At 41.5% G+C, this 20,888-nt stretch overlaps 3 protein-coding genes across 8 annotated transcripts in view; 1 reads left to right on the forward strand and 2 right to left on the reverse strand.

Moving 5' to 3' along the window:
- The window catches only part of LOC134841709 (potassium voltage-gated channel subfamily H member 6-like), a 633,879-nt gene that overhangs the window by 526,055 nt on the left and 86,936 nt on the right, over window positions 1-20,888 (reverse strand). The window lies entirely within an intron of this gene.
- Window positions 1-20,888, reverse strand: part of LOC134842828 (uncharacterized) — a 554,076-nt gene that overhangs the window by 239,102 nt on the left and 294,086 nt on the right. The gene's annotated exons all lie outside the window — the stretch shown is intronic.
- Window positions 1-20,888, forward strand: part of LOC134841874 (uncharacterized) — an 82,172-nt gene that overhangs the window by 8,621 nt on the left and 52,663 nt on the right. For all 6 annotated transcript variants that reach the window (XM_063857920.1, XM_063857921.1, XM_063857919.1 and 3 more), the window contains 2 exons: window positions 16,682-16,972; window positions 18,316-19,096. In XM_063857920.1, coding sequence (XP_063713990.1) covers window positions 16,682-16,972; window positions 18,316-19,096 — 1,072 coding nt within the window. The remainder of the gene's footprint in view (window positions 1-16,681; window positions 16,973-18,315; window positions 19,097-20,888) is intronic.

Consider the following 20,888-nt stretch of genomic DNA (forward strand, 5'->3'; position numbering starts at 1 on the left):
AACTGTGATAAACAAGTTTGATTTCCTTTTATTTCCTTAACTCGCACAACTAAAAAAGCTTTTTTTACTAACGACATCTACGAAAGTATATACGAAATTTTTTTTATCTCATTCGAACTCCAAAAAAAACTTCGAAAGTTTCACCGCTTATTCTTTAACCATAATTCAAAGCGCTGATGACTGCGTGAACTGTATCTCATTTCATTTACTTATCCACCAAGTTAACCCTAGGGTTGGTTGACCCCAACAAAAAAAAGTCAAGAATACTTATAGTAAAACTTTTAAGAACTCACAAAGCTTTATTTAACAGAAATGTTGAGCGATCGCTGCCATCCGAGCTCTTAAAATCTTAACCCACATAGTTTACTGAACAACTTCTCTTAAGTCTACTTTTTGTGATGGATCCAACGAAAGCAATATTACAATTACTTAATAGAGACGACGCTACAGTACTTTCGAGGAGCTTAAGGAAGAGGTAACGAGGAAAATAGCCAACTCAAGCGAAATCGAGTATGTTAAGCTTAGTTTCGAGGAGGTTGTTGTTGTTGTTGTTGTTGCCTAGGTGCCCGTAGTTTGGCCCTCCTCTTGTGCCTCATTTGTGGCTTCTTCTGTATCGAGTTGCAGGAAAGCAGCTGCTTCGATCGGGTTTTCCCAGAGTGCGTGGGGGGTGATTGTAGTCGGGTTTGCGCTGCACCTGAATAGGTGACCCGTTGTGTGGGTTTCTGAGTTGCACTGTGGGTATGTTTCTGGGGTTGATTCATCTAGTCTGTGCAGGTAGCTTTGTAGGAATGGGGAGTAACCGCTCCGCAACTGGGCAAGGGTCCGTCTGGTGCCTCTCGGCAGTCGTAATTCATCCTTGCTCAGTTTGGGGGCTGGTTCGTCGAGCACTTTGTTGTTGTCCCGGTTGTCTAGGGCGTCTTTGACCTCATTTGTGTGCAATTTTTTGAGGAGCCTTCTGTAGTCCTCTTCGGTAACGTGCGTGTCGTCGTCTTCTTCTGAATCGGATGTTTCGAGGAGTGCAGTGATGTACCTCTCGTACCTGCTGAAGAGCGTTTCCTTCATGTTTCTGGGCGGTTCCGGTCGGTCTAGCAGCCTGTTGCCAGGGTGTCCTTCGAGATGATGGGCTAGCTGGTGCTGGACTGCTTTCATACGGATATGCCGCCTGACAGGTAGGATTTTCGTCTCGTCGTGCAGGTGCTGGATAGCGGTCATCGTGGTGCATCCTGTGGCCACTCTTAGGGCTGAGTTTTGGACTTTCTGCAGCGTTTCTACGTGGGTCTGTGCAGCGATCGGAGTCCAGATTGGTGATGCGTACTCTAAGACGGGCCTGATGAAGGCTTGGTAGGCTACTATGAGGGTTTCAACGCCGGACAAAAAACCCTCCTTCGTGCACGAAGAGAGGTCCATCCCCAGTTTCGAGGAGGTAATCATTTGTTGCGATTTGCTCAATAAATTCGCAGACGACTTGGACGCGTTTTCCACTCAAGAAACAGAAGACTGCCTCGACACCTTCAACGCTTTCGAAAACGAAATTGCGACCTACTAGTCAATGTTAGGGCTATAGTTAGAGCTATAGATAAATTAATCAATGGTGTCATCACTACCTCTGCAACTGATTTCGTATCAGTCTCACCTACTGCAAACCTGGGTAATTTTGCGCTACTCTATGATACAACTTCTTGCCTCCACCAGTTTCCAATGAAAATCCAACTTGGAACGACAACTCAACACAGAGAGCCCAGATGTCAACTGGCAATAACAGATATGTACTGCTAACAACTTCTTTTGCGAATAGTCCAGTTATGTTATCTGAACAGTTCGTTGCCAACCACTTCAACGATAATCATAGGACTAACTCGCAATCACACGACCAACAACGCAACAGTCTTTTCGAGTCAGCAACAACGTTACCAATAAAGACAAGTCAGCAACAACGTTACCAATTACCCGACTACTGGTATCACCTACAGTATGAAAGGATGCAAGTTACCGGATGTAAAATTACAAAAGTTTGACGGCAACCCACTGGAGTGGAACAAGTGGTTTGAATTCTTTCAGACTGCGATAGGCAACAATCTTGAGAAAATTACTTACTTGCAACCATTATGGTGTACTGAAAATGCGAAATCCTTAATAGATAGCTACGGAATTAACTTCTCAATACGAACAGGCAGCACTTGAATTGGTGCGTACATACGGTAACCCCAAATGTCGTGTCAGCATTCATCAGGGAACTCTAAAAGTTTGACAAATTGATACTAAGCAAACCTCATCTAAAGGGACTCAGTCTTAAGGACCCCATATCAAGGTGCCAATCCTAGGCTTCATCCTCAGAACGCGATCCTCAAGACCTATTTGGAGGACTCAATTTGAGGACCCATCTTTGGTGCCAATCTCAAGGATACTATCTGAGGGTCCCAATCTCAGGGCTCATCTTCAAGACCCGATCTCAGGAGCCAACTTCGGGGGCCAATCTCAAGGACCCCATCTGAAGGTCCCAATTTCAGAGCTCGTCATGAGGACCCCATCTCAAGGTGCCACGCCCTATCCTCAAAACGCGATCTCCAAGACCTATTCGCAGGACACGGTTCCAGGAGCATCTTCAGAGCCAATCTCAAGGATCCCATCTGAAGGGACCCAGTCTTTAGGACCCCATCTCAAGGTGCCAATCCTAGGCCCTATGTTCGGCACGCAATCCTCAAGGCCTATCTGCAGGACACTGTCTCAGGAACCAATTTTGTGCTTAAACCTGAAAATTAAGTCATTTTACAAAATTTTCAGACCAAAAACATGAATGATTAAAAAAAAACAACGTTCTAGTTCGCAATCCAATTTGTGCTAATTTTTGTGCTTTTTTTCTTGTTGAAAAAAAATTGTACAACCTCAGATTTGAGTTTTTAGATGTTCATTGTTTTGTTAATCCTAAGGGTACTAAGGTAGAACTTAATAAAAAAAAAACAGGTTCCCGTATACAAAAAAAAACTAAGACAAAACCCTATAGCCAAATTTTTTTAGCCTAAAGTTCGTGCTTCAAATTTTCAAAAGCCCTATTATTTCCTTCACTCATAATTAAAAAGCGTTTTACAAACCACATCTACGAAAGTATATACGAAATACTCTTTAAACTACCTCATAGCTCCAAGGAAGCCAACCTTACAACAACTGCCTAATCAATGGAGACGCCGCTACAGTACTTTCGAGGAGCTTGAGGACAAGGTAACGAGGCAAATAGCCAACTCAAGCGAAATCGAGTATGTTAAGCTTAGTTTCGAAGAGGTAAGCATTTGTTGCAATTTGCTCGATAAATTCGCAGACGACTTGGACGCCTTTTCCACTCAAGAAGCAGAAGACTGCCTCGACACCTTCAACGCTTTCGAAAACGAAATTGCGACCTACTAATCAATGTTAGGAAGTACGAAAAGGTCTTAACAAACGATGGTTCAATTTCCACAAGGTCAAACAGTGCACTCAGAAAACTAGGCACATCTGCAACAGCCAATGTACCAGTAAGAAGCTCAAATACCACTGAAAACTTGGTCAACAGCGTCATCAAAACTCCGGCTGTCGTTTTTTATTTATTTTACACGTCCAACTACGATTTTTACTTTCGAATTAGACGCTAGTCAACGCTAGTTTCAACTGGCAATAACAGATATGCTCTACTAACAACTACTGCGAATAGTCCAGTTACTTCATCTGAACAGTTCGTTGAAAACCACTTCAACGATCCCCATTGGACTACTTCGCAATCACACGACCACCAACGCAACAGTCTTTCCGGCAACGAATAAAGACAAGTCAACAACAACGTTACCAATTATCCGACTACTGGCATCACCTACAGTATGAAAGGATTCAAGTTACCGGACATAAAACTACAATTTGACGGCAACCCACTGGAGTGGAACAAGTGGTTTGAATTCTTTCAGACTGCGATAGGCAACAATCCACGTCTAAGCCCTGTTGAGAAAATTACTTACTTGCAACCATTATGGTGTACTGAAAATGCGAAATCCTTAATAGATAGCTACGGAATTAACTTCTCAATACGAACAGGCAGCACTTGAATTGGTGCGTACATACGGTAACCCCAAATGTCGTGTCAGCATTAATCAGGGAACTCTAAAAGTTTGACAAATTGATACTAAGCAAACCTCATCTAAAGGGACTCAGTCTTAAGGACCCCATATCAAGGTGCCATTCCTAGGCTTCATCCTCAGAACGCGATCCTCAAGACCTATTTGGAGGACTCAATTTGAGGACCCATCTTTGGTGCCAATCTCAAGGATACTATCTGAGGGTCCCAATCTCAGGGCTCATCTTCAAGACCCGATCTCAGGAGCCAACTTCGGGGGCCAATCTCAAGGACCCCATCTGAAGGTCCCAATTTCAGAGCTCGTCATGAGGACCCCATCTCAAGGTGCCACGCCCTATCCTCAAAACGCGATCTCCAAGACCTATTCGCAGGACACGGTTCCAGGAGCATCTTCAGAGCCAATCTCAAGGATCCCATCTGAAGGGACCCAGTCTTTAGGACCCCATCTCAAGGTGCCAATCCTAGGCCCTATGTTCGGCACGCAATCCTCAAGGCCTATCTGCAGGACACTGTCTCAGGAACCAATTTTGTGCTTAAACCTGAAAATTAATAGTCATTTTACAAAATTTTCAGACCAAAAACATGAATGATTAAAAAAAAACAACGTTCTAGTTCGCAATCCAATTTGTGCTAATTTTTGTGCTTTTTTTCTTGTTGAAAAAAAATTGTACAACCTCAGATTTGAGTTTTTAGATGTTCATTGTTTTGTTAATCCTAAGGGTACTAAGGTAGAACTTAATAAAAAAAAAACAGGTTCCCGTATACAAAAAAAAACTAAGACAAAACCCTATAGCCAAATTTTTTTAGCCTAAAGTTCGTGCTTCAAATTTTCAAAAGCCCTATTATTTCCTTCACTCATAATTAAAAAGCGTTTTACAAACCACATCTACGAAAGTATATACGAAATACTCTTTAAACTACCTCATAGCTCCAAGGAAGCCAACCTTACAACAACTGCCTAATCAATGGAGACGCCGCTACAGTACTTTCGAGGAGCTTGAGGACAAGGTAACGAGGCAAATAGCCAACTCAAGCGAAATCGAGTATGTTAAGCTTAGTTTCGAAGAGGTAAGCATTTGTTGCGATTTGCTCGATAAATTCGCAGACGACTTGGACGCCTTTTCCACTCAAGAAGCAGAAGACTGCCTCGACACCTTCAACGCTTTCGAAAACGAAATTGCGACCTACTAATCAATGTTAGGAAGTACGAAAAGGTCTTAACAAACGATGGTTCAATTTCCACAAGGTCAAACAGTGCACTCAGAAAACTAGGCACATCTGCAACAGCCAATGTACCAGTAAGAAGCTCAAATACCACTGAAAACTTGGTCAACAGCGTCATCAAAACTCCGGCTGTCGTTTTTTTTTTATTTTACACGTCCAACTACGATTTTTACTTTCGAATTAGACGCTAGTCAACGCTAGTTTCAACTGGCAATAACAGATATGCTCTACTAACAACTACTGCGAATAGTCCAGTTACTTCATCTGAACAGTTCGTTGAAAACCACTTCAACGATCCCCATTGGACTACTTCGCAATCACACGACCACCAACGCAACAGTCTTTCCGGCAACGAATAAAGACAAGTCAACAACAACGTTACCAATTATCCGACTACTGGCATCACCTACAGTATGAAAGGATTCAAGTTACCGGACATAAAACTACAATTTGACGGCAACCCACTGGAGTGGAACAAGTGGTTTGAATTCTTTCAGACTGCGATAGGCAACAATTCACGTCTAAGCCCTGTTGAGAAAATTACTTACTTGCAACCATTATGGTGTACTGAAAATGCGAAATCCTTAATAGATAGCTACGGAATTAACTTCTCAATACGAACAGGCAGCACTTGAATTGGTGCGTACATACGGTAACCCCAAATGTCGTGTCAGCATTCATCAGGGAACTCTAAAAGTTTGACAAATTGATACTAAGCAAACCTCATCTAAAGGGACTCAGTCTTAAGGACCCCATATCAAGGTGCCATTCCTAGGCTTCATCCTCAGAACGCGATCCTCAAGACCTATTTGGAGGACTCAATTTGAGGACCCATCTTTGGTGCCAATCTCAAGGATACTATCTGAGGGTCCCAATCTCAGGGCTCATCTTCAAGACCCGATCTCAGGAGCCAACTTCGGGAGCCAATCTCAAGGACCCCATCTGAAGGTCCCAATTTCAGAGCTCGTCATGAGGACCCCATCTCAAGGTGCCACGCCCTATCCTCAAAACGCGATCTCCAAGACCTATTCGCAGGACACGGTTCCAGGAGCATCTTCAGAGCCAATCTCAAGGATCCCATCTGAAGGGACCCAGTCTTTAGGACCCCATCTCAAGGTGCCAATCCTAGGCCCTATGTTCGGCACGCAATCCTCAAGGCCTATCTGCAGGACACTGTCTCAGGAACCAATTTTGTGCTTAAACCTGAAAATTAATAGTCATTTTACAAAATTTTCAGACCAAAAACATGAATGATTAAAAAAAAACAACGTTCTAGTTCGCAATCCAATTTGTGCTAATTTTTGTGCTTCTTTTCTTGTTGAAAAAAAATTGTACAACCTCAGATTTGAGTTTTTAGATGTTCATTGTTTTGTTAATCCTAAGGGTACTAAGGTAGAACTTAATAAAAAAAAAACAGGTTCCCGTATACAAAAAAAAACTAAGACAAAACTCTATAGCCAAATTTTTTTAGCCTAAAGTTCGTGCTTCAAATTTTCAAAAGCCCTATTATTTCCTTCACTCATAATTAAAAAGCGTTTTACAAACCACATCTACGAAAGTATATACGAAATACTCTTTAAACTACCTCATAGCTCCAAGGAAGCCAACCTTACAACAACTGCCTAATCAATGGAGACGCCGCTACAGTACTTTCGAGGAGCTTGAGGACAAGGTAACGAGGCAAATAGCCAACTCAAGCGAAATCGAGTATGTTAAGCTTAGTTTCGAAGAGGTAAGCATTTGTTGCGATTTGCTCGATAAATTCGCAGACGACTTGGACGCCTTTTCCACTCAAGAAGCAGAAGACTGCCTCGACACCTTCAACGCTTTCGAAAACGAAATTGCGACCTACTAATCAATGTTAGGAAGTACGAAAAGGTCTTAACAAACGATGGTTCAATTTCCACAAGGTCAAACAGTGCACTCAGAAAACTAGGCACATCTGCAACAGCCAATGTACCAGTAAGAAGCTCAAATACCACTGAAAACTTGGTCAACAGCGTCATCAAAACTCCGGCTGTCGTTTTTTTTATTTTACACGTCCAACTACGATTTTTACTTTCGAATTAGACGCTAGTCAACGCTAGTTTCAACTGGCAATAACAGATATGCTCTACTAACAACTACTGCGAATAGTCCAGTTACTTCATCTGAACAGTTCGTTGAAAACCACTTCAACGATCCCCATTGGACTACTTCGCAATCACACGACCACCAACGCAACAGTTTTTCCGGCAACGAATAAAGACAAGTCAACAACGTTACCAATTATCCGACTACTGGCATCACCTACAGTATGAAAGGATTCAAGTTACCGGACATAAAACTACAATTTGACGGCAACCCACTGGAGTGGAACAACTGGTTTGAATTCTTTCAGACTGCGATAGGCAACAATCCACGTCTAAGCCCTGTTGAGAAAATTACTTACTTGCAACCATTATGTACTGGTAATGCTAAATCCTTAATAGATAGCTACTGAACCAACTCTTCTCAATACGAACAGGCAACACTTGAATTCGTGTGTACATATGGTAACCCAAAATATGTGGTGTCAGCGTTCATCAGGGAACTCGGAAAGTTTGACAAATTGAAACTAAGCGAACCACAAGGATTTATCAGATACGCTGCTTTCATACGGAAACTAAGTCACAACTTCGAAGTCAACGGCTACACCGCTGATCCGATTTCTAGTAATCTGACTCGAATTGCTGGCTCAAAGCTCCCAGTAAGTCTACTAATGAAGTGGGAAGATCACTGCGTGCTGCACGACCTCGATGGGCGCGTGCCGAAGACGCTATCTAAACTCATTGAGAGGGGGTAGGGGCCCCCTCGGAACATCAGACATTTGGCCAGTTTAGAGGTTACTTTTTAAAAAAAATTAGACGGGTGCTCAAAAACTCTCCGTTAGAATTCCCTAATTTTTTGCATGCGACCCTAGATCGTGGAAATAATGGCAGTTTAATAATGCCGCTTTTTTATGGCTTTATTTTTGAGAAGGGTTTTGGTCATTTTTGCCCTTTTCCCAAATATCTCAAGTGATTTTTTCAATTATCTATAATTCAGTAAATTTTTCGGCGTTGGTCAAGAAGAGCTTTCTAATAGTACCTAAGAGATGTGATATGATGATTTAAACCGTTTTGCATAATTTTTTTTTGCTTTCGCGAAAAATAAAAATTTCACTTTTTAAGACGGTCATCTAAGGTTCGAAAAATGAAAAATTTTCTAATCTGAAAATAATGGATTCTGAGTGGCAAAAACGCTGGAGCTCGTTTTTCAAAAAGGAAACCCGATAGCCAAATGTTTTTTTAGCCCAAAAATTGTGCTTCAAATTTTCAAAAGCCCTTTTATTTCCTGATCTCAGGGAAAAACATCAATGGTAAAATGTTTTCGACATTATGTCATCATCGGTAACTAAAAAATAGCAAAATTGTGAAAACTAAAAAAATATGCCAATGTGCATCAGCCAATGTACCAATAGGAAGCTCAATTATCACTGAAAACTTTGTCAACAGCGTCATCAAAACTACGGCTGCCGACTTTTCATTTTACACGTCCAACTACGGTTTGTACTTTCGAATTAGACGCTACTCAACGCTAGTTCCCCACCTCTACGAGGAATTAACAGAGCTATAGATAAATTAATCAATGGTGTCATCACTACCTCTGCAACTGGTTTCGTATCAGTCTCACCTACTGCAAACCTGGGTAATTTTGCGCTACTCTATGATACAACTTCTTGCCTCCACCAGTTTCCAATGAAAATCCTACTTGGAACGACAACTCAACACAGAGAGCCCAGATGTCAACTGGCAATAACAGATATGTACTGCTAACAACTTCTTTTGCGAATAGTCCAGTTATGTTATCTGAACAGTTCGTTGCCAACCACTTCAACGATAATCATAGGACTAACTCGCAATCACACGACCAACAACGCAACAGTCTTTTCGAGTCAGCAACAACGTTACCAATAAAGACAAGTCAACAACAACGTTACCAACTACCCGACTACTGGTATCACCTACAGTATGAAAGGATGCAAGTTACCGGATGTAAAATTACAAAAGTTTGGCGGCAACCCACTGGAGTGGAACAAGTGGTTTGAATTCTTTCAGACTGCGATAGGCAACAATCCACGTCTAAGCCCTGTTGAGAAAATTACTTACTTGCAACCATTATGGTGTACTGAAAATGCGAAATCCTTAATAGATAGCTACGGAATTAACTTCTCAATACGAACAGGCAGCACTTGAATTGGTGCGTACATACGGTAACCCCAAATGTCGTGTCAGCATTCATCAGGGAACTCTAAAAGTTTGACAAATTGATACTAAGCAAACCTCATCTAAAGGGACTCAGTCTTAAGGACCCCATATCAAGGTGCCATTCCTAGGCTTCATCCTCAGAACGCGATCCTCAAGACCTATTTGGAGCACTCAATTTCAGGACCCATCTTTGGTGCCAATCTCAAGGATACTATCTGAGGGTCCCAATCTCAGGGCTCATCTCCAAGACCCGATCTCAGGAGCCAACATCGGGGGCCAATCTCAAGAACCCCATCTGAAGGTCCCAATTTCAGAGCTCGTCATAAGGACCCCATCTCAAGGTGCCACGCCCTATCCTCAAAACGCGATCTCTAAGACCTATTCGCAGGACACGGTTCCAGGAGCCTCTTCAGAGCCAATCTCAAGGATCCCATCTGAAGGGACCAAGTCTTTAGGACCCCATCTCAAGGTGCCAATCCTAGGCCCTATGTTCGGCACGCAATCCTCAAGGCCTATCTGCAGGACACTGTCTCAGGAACCAATTTTGTGCTTAAACCTGAAAATTAATAGTCATTTTACAAAATTTTCAGACCAAAAACATGAATGATCAAAAAAAAACAACTTTCTAGTTCGCAATCCAATTTGTGCTAATTTTTGTGCTTCTTTTCTTGTTAAAAAAATTTGTACAACCTCAGATTTGAGTTTTTAGATGTTCATTGTTTTGTTAATCCTAAGGGTACTAAGGTAGAACTTAACAAAAAAAAACAGGTTCCCGTATACAAAAAAAACTAAGACAAAACCCTATAGCCAAATTTTTTTTTTAGCTCAAAACTCGTGCTCCAAATTTTTAAAAGCCCTATTATTTCCTTCACTCATAATTAAAAAGCGTTTTACAAACCACATCTACGAAAGTATATACGAAATACTCTTTAAACTACCTCATAGCTCCAACGAAGCCAACCTTACAACAACTGCCTAATCAATGGAGACGCCGCTACAGTACTTTCGAGGAGCTTGAGGACAAGGTAACGAGGCAAATAGACAACTCAAGCGAAATCGAGTATGTTAAGCTTAGTTTCGAGGAGGTAAGCATTTGTTGCGATTTGCTCGATAAGTTCGCAGACGACTTGGACGCGTTTTCCACTTAAGAAACAGAAGACTGCCTCGACACCTTCAACGCTTTCGAAAACGAAATTGCGACCTACTAATCAATGTTAGGAAGTACGAAAAGGTCTTAACAAACGATGGTTCAATTTCCACAAGGTCAAACAGCGCACTCAGAAAACTAGGCACATCTGCATCAGCCAATGTACCAATAGGAAGCTCAATTATCACTGAAAACTTTGTCAACAGCGTCATCAAAACTACGGCTGCCGACTTTTCATTTTACACGTCCAACTACGGTTTTTACTTTCGAATTAGACGCTACTCAACGCTAGTTCCCCACCTCTACGAGGAATTAACAGAGCTATAGATAAATTAATCAATGGTGTCATCACTACCTCTGCAACTGGTTTCGTATCAGTCTCACCTACTGCAAACCTGGGTAATTTTGCGCTACTCTATGATACAACTTCTTGCCTCCACCAGTTTCCAATGAAAATCCTACTTGGAACGACAACTCAACACAGAGAGCCCAGATGTCAACTGGCAATAACAGATATAAACTGCTAACAACTTCTTTTGCGAATAGTCCAGTTATGTTATCTGAACAGTTCGTTGCCAACCACTTCAACGATAATCATAGGACTAACTCGCAATCACACGACCAACAACGCAACAGTCTTTTCGAGTCAGCAACAACGTTACCAATAAAGACAAGTCAGCAACAACGTTACCAACTACCCGACTACTGGTATCACCTACAGTATGAAAGGATGCAAGTTACCGGATGTAAAATTACAAAAGTTTGACGGCAACCCACTGGAGTGGAACAAGTGGTTGGAATTCTTTCAGACTGCGATAGGCAACAATCCACGTCTAAGCCCTGTTGAGAAATTTACTTACTCGCAAACATTATGGTGTACTGAAAATGCTAAATCCTTAATAGATAGCTACGGAATTAACTTCTCAATACGAACAGGCAGCACTTGAATTGGTGCGTACATACGGTAACCCCAAATGTCGTGTCAGCATTCATCAGGGAACTCTAAAAGTTTGACAAATTGATACTAAGCAAACCTCATCTAAAGGGACTCAGTCTTAAGGACCCCATCTCAAGGTGCCAATCCTAGGCTTTATCCTCAGAACGCGATCCTCAAGACCTATTTGGAGGACTCAATTTCAGGACCCATTTTTGGTGCCAATCTTAAGGATACTATCTGAGGGTCCCAATCTCAGGGCTCATCTTCAAGACCCGATCTCAGGAGCCAACTTCGGGGGCCAATCTCAAGGACCCCATCTGAAGGTCCCAATTTCAGAGCTCGTCATAAGGACCCCATCAGACGCCGTACCTGAATAACTAATCGCAAGCATGGGATAACTTGGACATAGAACCATCTACATCTCTGGAAAAGCGAAGTGCAATTGCCGAACAACTATCCGGTAGCAAAAGCGCAACTGCAATCATTACAGAGACAGATCAAAAAGGACCCTGAAACCATGCAACTTAATGAGAAATAGCTTACTGTTGACCTGGAAAATAACTACGTCAATTCTGTTACTTTTCTGTACCCACAGCCGGTATTAATTTGGTACCTCCCACACCACACTGTGAGTAATCCAAACAAGCCCGGAAGGTACGCAGAGTGGCCAAAAAAGGCGTCTCGTTGAACTCTTGCATTGAGACTGGAACCGATCTCCTGAACTTAATTTTGGCTTTCTACTACAATTCCGGCAAAAAACCTGTGGCCGTATCGGCGGAAATTGAAGGTATGTTTATGCAAATAGGTATTGAAGATGAGGATCAAAATGCGCTTCGCTTCCTTTGGCCTACAAAAATGGTACCAAGCAATACCAAAACACGCGATATATCTTCGTTGCAAAATGCTCACCATCCCTTACCATCTTTGCGCTTCATCAAACAGCTACCGATTACTGCGTAAACAATCCTAATATTGCTCAACTGCTTCATGAAAGCTTTAACATGGACGACTTTGCTCACTCGTTTGACACCACTAACGAGGCTAGAGACTCTTCTATACTACTAATAATGTCCCTACGGCAGGGAAAATTCAACCCAGCTAAGTTCGTATCTAACACTCAGGACATCATCTACTCCATTGATGGAGGTGAAAATGCTAGTGCAACGGGTCCTGGGCGTCAAATGGGACACAACTGACTATAGGATATTCGCGCAACCAACAACCAAGGTAACTTATACTACAACGCCTACACTGGAACAGTCCTCTCTACAGTAGCAAGTGTTTTCGACCCACTAGGTATCCAAGCGCCCTTTGTCGTAAAACTTAAAGCTCTTCTACAAGACCTGTGGATGTCTGGTGCTTCATGGGACGAACCTGTGCCCAGTGACTTCGTACCGATAATTGACCAATGGGTCGACCAATGCAACCAAGCCACCCCCTGTTAGGCTGCCGCGCTTAGTTGGACCACAACTGTCACTTAATGATATACAGCTTCGTGTTTTCTGCGACGCGTCGTAACACGCATTGGCTACTTTTATCTACTTCAGAACTGCAGGCAGCTCTGGCATACACGCTACTTTTTTTGGCTGGCAGAACAAAGGTAGCACCACTGAACCAAGTAGGCATTCCAAAACTGTAGTTACAGGCCGCCCTTATCAGAGCACGGCTGTGCAAGTTCTCTACTGATGAAATGCGAATGAAACCCAAGTACACTCTTTTTTAGGCTGATAGCACCACTGTTTTATCTGGATTGCATCGCCTGGTCAACTGAAAACTTACTGCGCAAACAGAGTTGTTAAAACATTTACTTTATGCAAAGCCGAACAATATTAACACATCCCCGGTAAACTCAATCCAGCAGAAAGCCCTACACGGAGAATTGAACTTAAAGACATACCGAATTCTGGTTGGATGCACCAGAGTTTCTACTCAACAATGAGCCTACTTGGGGGATCAACGAGACAACGGAACAAAGAAACGCTATATCAGTTAGCCCACAATTACTCCGCTAATCGGTTCTTCCCGGTTTTCAGACTGGTTTCGATTAGTTCGGGTCACCGCTCGGGTTATAGTTCTTGGCGATACTTTAAAGGGAAACGGGAAGCGTTCGACTAGTATAGAAAACTTAAAACGCTTCTACAAGACCTGTGGATGTCTGGTGCTTCCTGGGACGAACCTTTGCCCAGTGACTTTGTTCCGATAATTGACCAATGGATCGACCAATGCAAACAAGCCACCCCCTGTGAGGCTGCCGAGCTTAGTTGGACCACAACTCTCACTTAATGATATACAGCTTCGTGTTTTCTGCGACGCGTCGGAACACGCATTGGCTACATTTATCTACTTCAGAACTGCAGGCAGCTGTGACATACACGCTACTTTTTTTTGATTGGCAGAGCAAAGGTAGCACCACTGAATCAAGTAGGCATTCCAAAAGTGTAATTAAAGGCCGCCCTTATGGGCGCACGGCCGTGCGAGTTCTCTACTGATGAAATGCGAATGAAATCCCACTACACTCTTTTTTGGACAGATAGCACCACTGTTTTATCTGGATTGCATCGCCTGGTCAACTGAAAACTTACTGCGCAAACAGAGTTGTTAAAACATTTATTTTATGCAAAGCCGAACAATGTTAACACATCCCCGGTAAACTCAACCCAGTAGAAAGCCCTACACGGAGAATTGCACTTAAACACAAACCGAATTCTGGTTGGATGCACCAGAGTTTCTACTCAACAATGAGCCTACTTGGGGGATAAACGAGACAACGGAATTAAGAAACGCTATATCAGTTAGCCCACAATTACTCCGCTAATCGGTTCTTCCCGGTTTTCAGACTGGTTTCATTTAGTTCGGGTCACCGCTCGGGTTATAGTTCTTGGCGATACTTTAAAGGGAAACGGGAAGCGTTCGACTAGTATAGAAAACTTAAAACGCTTCTACAAGACCTGTGGATGTCTGGTGCTTCCTGGGACGAACCTTTGCCCAGTGACTTTGTTCCGATAATTGACCAATGGGTCGACCAATGCAAACAAGCCACCCCCTGTGAGGCTGCCGAGCTTAGTTGGACCACAACTGTCACTTAATGATATACAGCTTCGTGTTTTCTGCGACGCGTCGGAACACGCATTGGCTACATTTATCTACTTCAGGACTGCAGGCAGCTGTGACATACACGCTACTTTTTTTTGATTGGCAGAGCAAAGGTAGCACCACTGAATCAAGTAGGCATTCCAAAAGTGTAATTAAAGGCCGCCCTTATGGGCGCACGGCCGTGCGAGTTCTCTACTGATGAAATGCGAATGAAATCCCACTACACTCTTTTTTGGACAGATAGCACCACTGTTTTATCTGGGTTGCATCGCCTGGTCAACTGAAAACTTACTGCGCAAACAGTTGTTAAAACATTTTTTTTATGCAAAGCCGAACAATGTTAACACATCCCCGGTAAACTCAACCCAGTAGAAAGCCCTACACGGAGAATTGCACTTAAACACAAACCGAATTCTGGTTGGATGCACCAGAGTTTCTACTCAACAATGAGCCTACTTGGGGGATAAACGAGACAACGGAATTAAGAAACGCTACATCAGTTAGCACACAATTACTCCGCTAATCGGCTCTTCCCGGTTTTCAGACTGGTTTCGATTAGTTCGGGTCACCGCTCGGGTTATAGTTCTTGGCGATACTTTAAAGGGAAACAGAAAACGTTCAACTACTAAAGAAGACCTTGAAAAAGCCAAGCTACTCCTTTATCAACTATCCCAACAAGAAACTTTTCTTGATACCTACAGTCAATTACGAACCAAGCAGCTAGTTGACAACTAAAACGGTTCTCTTCTTTTCTCGACAATGGTTTTATTCGCGCGCGAGGACGACAACGGAACTCTCCTTTACTGGACGCAACAAAGCATCCAATAATCTTGAACGCAAAGGAACCAATTGTGCGCATGATGATAGAGAGCACTCATTGCCGCTGCATCGCAACAAAGGATACAACTGAAAAAAAGCTGTATTTGCCTCTAACATGCCTCTCTACTCGCGCAGTTTACCTGGAAACGACAGAAAATCTTACTACAAAGAACTGCATAACTGCAATTAGACGCTTCATTGGTAGGAGAGGCACACCTAAGTTTTTCAGCTCTGACAACGCTACTTACTTCATCGTCGCCCGTAAGCAACTATGCTCAGAACCAATTAACTACAATGCAACCACCCTAGTTGAAACGCTACAAATCCACTATGTCGAATGGCGCCTAAATCCTCCGGCAGCCCCCCACTTTGGCGGCGTGTGGGAGGGACTTGTTTCAATAATAAAACGAGCGTTCTTACTAAATATCGGTTCTGATCTACTATCAAGAGATCTTTTTGCTACTATCGTAGCCCTGACTGAAGCAATCTTCAACTCACGTCCGCTAACGCATGTCAAGAGTGAGCTTGACGACGACCTTCCTATGCCGAGAGCAGCGGTGAAACTTGCCCTCATATCTCCAAAGAAGGAGATTCGAGATCACTTTAATTGTGTTACCACAAAAAAGCTGGGCACTACCCTTTCTTCTTCGGTTCTAAATAAGACCTACCTCTCCCCGAGGAAATTCATAACATGAATTTGTCTCGCAGTAATTCTTGCAACGTGCGTTAAAATCATTTAATAATGTCATGATTTGTTGCAAACTATTTAGTAATATTCTTGATTCTGTGAACAACTTGCTCGCTTCCACTATTTTTTTCTACTGTTTGCTTGCGGTCATCGACTATTTTCCAATTGTCTGTCTGTCGGCTCTGCTTATGTTCTTCTTATAGGGGAAGTTTTCAAAACAGTTAAGTCATTATTTTTTTTCTATTTACGTGCGTCCATCGACTCTTATCCAATTGTTTGTCTGTTGGTTTTGCTTATGTTTTGCTTATAGGGGACATTTTCAATACAAATAAGTCAGTTTTTTTTTTCTGTTTACTTGCGTCCATTGACAATTTTCCAATTGTTTGTTGGCTATATTTGTTTATTGAAGGTGATGTACATACCAGTTCCCTGTCCTAACAACGGAGAAACACCAGTAGCCCCTTCAAGTGCAATGCCTCCTATAATTACTCAGAACATCCCGCCCTTTCTCAGCCAGTCAACGGTGCAATTGACGCCAGATCAACAACCCAATACACAGCCAAACATCTCCGCAAAATGTCAGCCGGTGAAAGTTCCTACAATCAAAAGTAAAAAGACAACTTGCACGAAAGCGCAACAAAAGAAGTTGGGGATCCAATTGAAACAGAGTATGAATATAGCAGTTTCAAAACATAATCAGGTAAAACTGAAACCTTACTCTTCGTAAAAGTTTTTATCTTGCATTTGGATGTTTTGGATGAACCGTACAATCTGCCCCCCTCCCGGCTTAGATACTGAATGCTTATTTTATCCTATTAATAGCGTATAATTTAGATCATAATGGTATCGATTGGTTTTTTGGAACAACCGTACAAACCCCCCCCCCCCCCTCTCCTTAACTGACCTACCATAGAGTACCCTCCCCAAGCATGTATTAATTCTGAATAATAATTTTGTATAAAGTACGCTTTTCGCACAAATGCGCAAATAAAATTGGTTTTTACATTTTTTACGCGGAATTGCCTTTGTATGCTGTAAGTTACCAAATTATTGATTTAATTCAATTTTCTTCAAAAAAAAGTTTTCTTCTGTAATACAGTTAATTTTGAGCTAATCTAGCCTATACTCAAAGTTAGCTTATGAAAAATCCATATTTTCTCCCCTCTAATTCGATTTTTGGGCGGGGGGGGGTTTGACGGTTGATCCGATTTTTTTTTTAATAAATTGATAATTGTTCCGACTTTCGATACGAAAGTAACGGAATATTTGTGCTCGGGTGGGTTTTTTTTCTTCAGACAAATTTCGGCTTTTTAACTAGCCATTTTGACGGAATTTTTTAATATCATTCAAAAGGTATTGTTGTCCTGAGCTTAAATTTAAAAAGATTTTTCACCTGTGATCATTTTTCGTAAAGTTATGAGGGTTTAAAGATTGCCATTTTGGCCAGTTTGACCAATTTGGGACAAATAACGCGCGATATAATTCGCGCTATTAATCCGTAAGCGGAGATTTAATCCGTTTATAAATCGTTTCAAATTTGTTGAACGAAGCTGTTTTGCCATAATTGATTTGTTAGAAGGAACGAAATCTATCTTTTTGTACTTTATGTGGCGTGTGGGGGGATGGTTTTCAATAAAATTTTAGAGAAAAAAATTTCATTTTATTTTATTTCATTTAATTTTTTTAATGTTATTACTGCTGCTCCATAAACCTTAAAAGGCAGTCGGAACATTCAGGGCTTCACCCTGATACGAGCAGTCTTGTTTTTATTTTGCGCTCGAGGTCAATTTCTGAAAAACCGGTATTTCCCCCCCCCTAAATCGATTTTTCAAAAATCAGCTGGGACTGAGTGGATAGGTTATGTTACGAATACTGAATCCGTTATAATCAAAAGCATGATTTTTCATGAAACTAGCGGCGTCAGAGCGAAAGTGGGATTTGTTTTTAGAAAAAGTGCTCTGGAATTTATTTTAAATTTTGAACCGCTGCAGAGTGGAATGTTTATTATTTAATGAGTCTCTGATAACTATTCTTCTTATTAAGGGTCAGTTGGGAACTACTAATTTTATCCAACCAAACAGTTACATCCAATCAAGTGTATGCAGCATTGAACAATCATCTGTCAACAGTAGAAATTGCCCCGTTGTCATAGCGGGAAGCAATGCTGCGAAATCACAAGTCATAGAATTTGCCTCTAGCAGTTCTTCTTTACCAGCTGATAATTCCAATTCTTCCGATCAGCCGATCAAAGTGCAAATAATGTCCCAAAGCAATCAACAACCAACCAGAATTATTCAACAGCATCATCAAAGTATTTCTTCGAGGAGTGCGAATGGAATGGATCCAAAATTAGCCAATGGGTCAATGGTGAATAGTCAACCCGTACATGTCTCGACAAGTGGTCAAAACGGGATACGATTGGCTCCTCATCAAGTGTCCGCTTCCAATCAAACTATGCAAAAGCTAAACATCATAGCTAGTTCGATTCAACCGCAGTCGAAGGGATACCAACAGACATCAAGGTGTCAAGACCAGCAGCCCATGATTACCTTCCAAATTGTGCAAAACTCTAAAACTGGAACTATTGAGTTCATTCCAGTGGGGCCATCAAATGGGAAAACGCAGATTCAAATCATTCCCAAACCTGCTCAAATTCAACAACATGCGATCAGAGTGACAACTGAGGCTGCAGAAACGCCGAAGCCTTTCGTCACTGGTTTGAATAATCATGTAGAAGGTACAGCGATGAAGTCAATAGCAATGAAAGTTCAAGATGCATCCTTGGTGCAATCATCTCCAAAATCTATGTCAAAAAAGAAGTCAGGTAAATGATACTGATTTCATCTTGCTTTTCACTGGTGTACTTGTAATGGGGAACAAACATTTCCCCTGAGTAACTTGAGTTGCAAATCTAAGAAACTGTCATTGTTTACACTCGCGAAAGCAATTGTCTTGCAAGCGGGAACCAGACTTGTTTGCAGTAAACAACTTTTCTTGCTTACTTCTTCAAATTGTGCAGATGCTTTTTAGTGAACCGTAGCAACTTCGAGAACTTTCTCCCACTTGGCTCAGAGGTGAAGCAGATGCTTTCGTACCTTGAGGTCTCGGGTATGAATCCGGGCCGGACCTAGATTTTTCCTTATGAATGAAATTGAGTTTTTTTCGGGGAAAAATTGAATTGTCGGACTTGTTTTGTCGGCGTAGTTGCCACATCGGGGATTTTGTTTTTGTGCTGTCAGTAATTTTCTTCGTAGATGCAAGAGTTTTCAGCTTACTCCTGTCAATCGTAAAATTAATACCCCTTAGCATGTTTTCTTTGGTTTTCCTTTTTTTCGCGTAAAAGCTTCATTCGGCCTCGATGGTTTCGGCTTATTTTCTTATCGACTTATTAACCATTTTTTGTGTCGCTTCGAAAAGCAGTAATGATTGATTGTTTTAAAAACCAGGTCGTGTCTATTGCAAGGTTTCAAAATTTTGAATGTTGATTGCTCAAATTTTTTCTATGACAACAATTTCTTAAGGCATTTTTTTGGTTTTTGTATCAATTGGCGTCTACCAACTTGTTCTCGGCTTAGATAACGCTTGCTAAATACTTGCAGTGATGCGCTTGCGTTGCGCCTCTGTGTTATTAGGGAACCTTTACGCCTATCAGGTCCCATCTCTGTTCGTCCAGAGGTAACGCGCGGACAAACAGAGAAACATATGGTCTTGATTTTGAGTCCTGGCCGGATCTCGTTTTCCCGCGATTAAATTTGAAATAGCAAAAAATGAAATTGAATTTTTAAAGAATTTTCGGACTATCGTTTGTCTACTTAATTTTTTTTGGCTTATTTTAAAACTTAGCAGAACAAGTCTTCTAATTGATAACCAGACTTTTTCCCAGTAAGAAATTTTCTAAAAAAATCTGTAAGAAATTGAACTTAATCGATTATTGAAACCTGGTTGCTCTTAGGCTCCTTCCCACTTGGTCTCGAGTTAACGCGGATGCCTTTGAGCGCAGGTCTGTGAGTGAGTCCCGGTCAAACCTTGTTTTTTTCGGTAGGAATGAAATGGTTTTTCCCGGAAAAACGAAATTGCGGGATTTTCGTTTGTCGGCTCAATTTGCAAAGCATGGATTTTTTATGCTGTAGCAAATTTTTCATTTGTGAAAAGTTATTTATTTTGAAAAGTTTTTAATTTAAATTTTTCCGGTTAAAGGGTTTCGGCTTGTTTTATCAGCTTTGTTTGATTTTTTGTTTCGCGTAATATGCAAAAGTTTTTTTTGTTTTGTTTCTGCAATTAATTCAAGTCGGTTATGGTGTAAAAACTTGAAAAAGCTTTTTATGACTACAATTCCTGATGGCATTTTTTGTTCGTCAATGGATATGAGATATCATATTGTCGGCTAAGCTTGTTAAGCTGTTTTAGCTCTTTTGAATGCTGGTTGTATGTTTGTTGTCGGTTTTTCTGAAATTGCGTTTTTCATGATTCCAAAAACAAAATCATTTTTTTTTTGAATTTTTTTTTTCAATTATTTCATTATTTCCGTCTCAGTTTCTAATCGGTAGCTTGTAATTATACGCTTGCGCTATTCCGCTTTGCCCAATTTTGTTCTGATTTAAGTTTTGATAACTATA

This window comes from Symsagittifera roscoffensis, chromosome 3, assembly GCF_963678635.1.
Source record: "Symsagittifera roscoffensis chromosome 3, txSymRosc1.1, whole genome shotgun sequence".
Taxonomy (NCBI): domain Eukaryota; kingdom Metazoa; phylum Xenacoelomorpha; order Acoela; family Convolutidae; genus Symsagittifera; species Symsagittifera roscoffensis.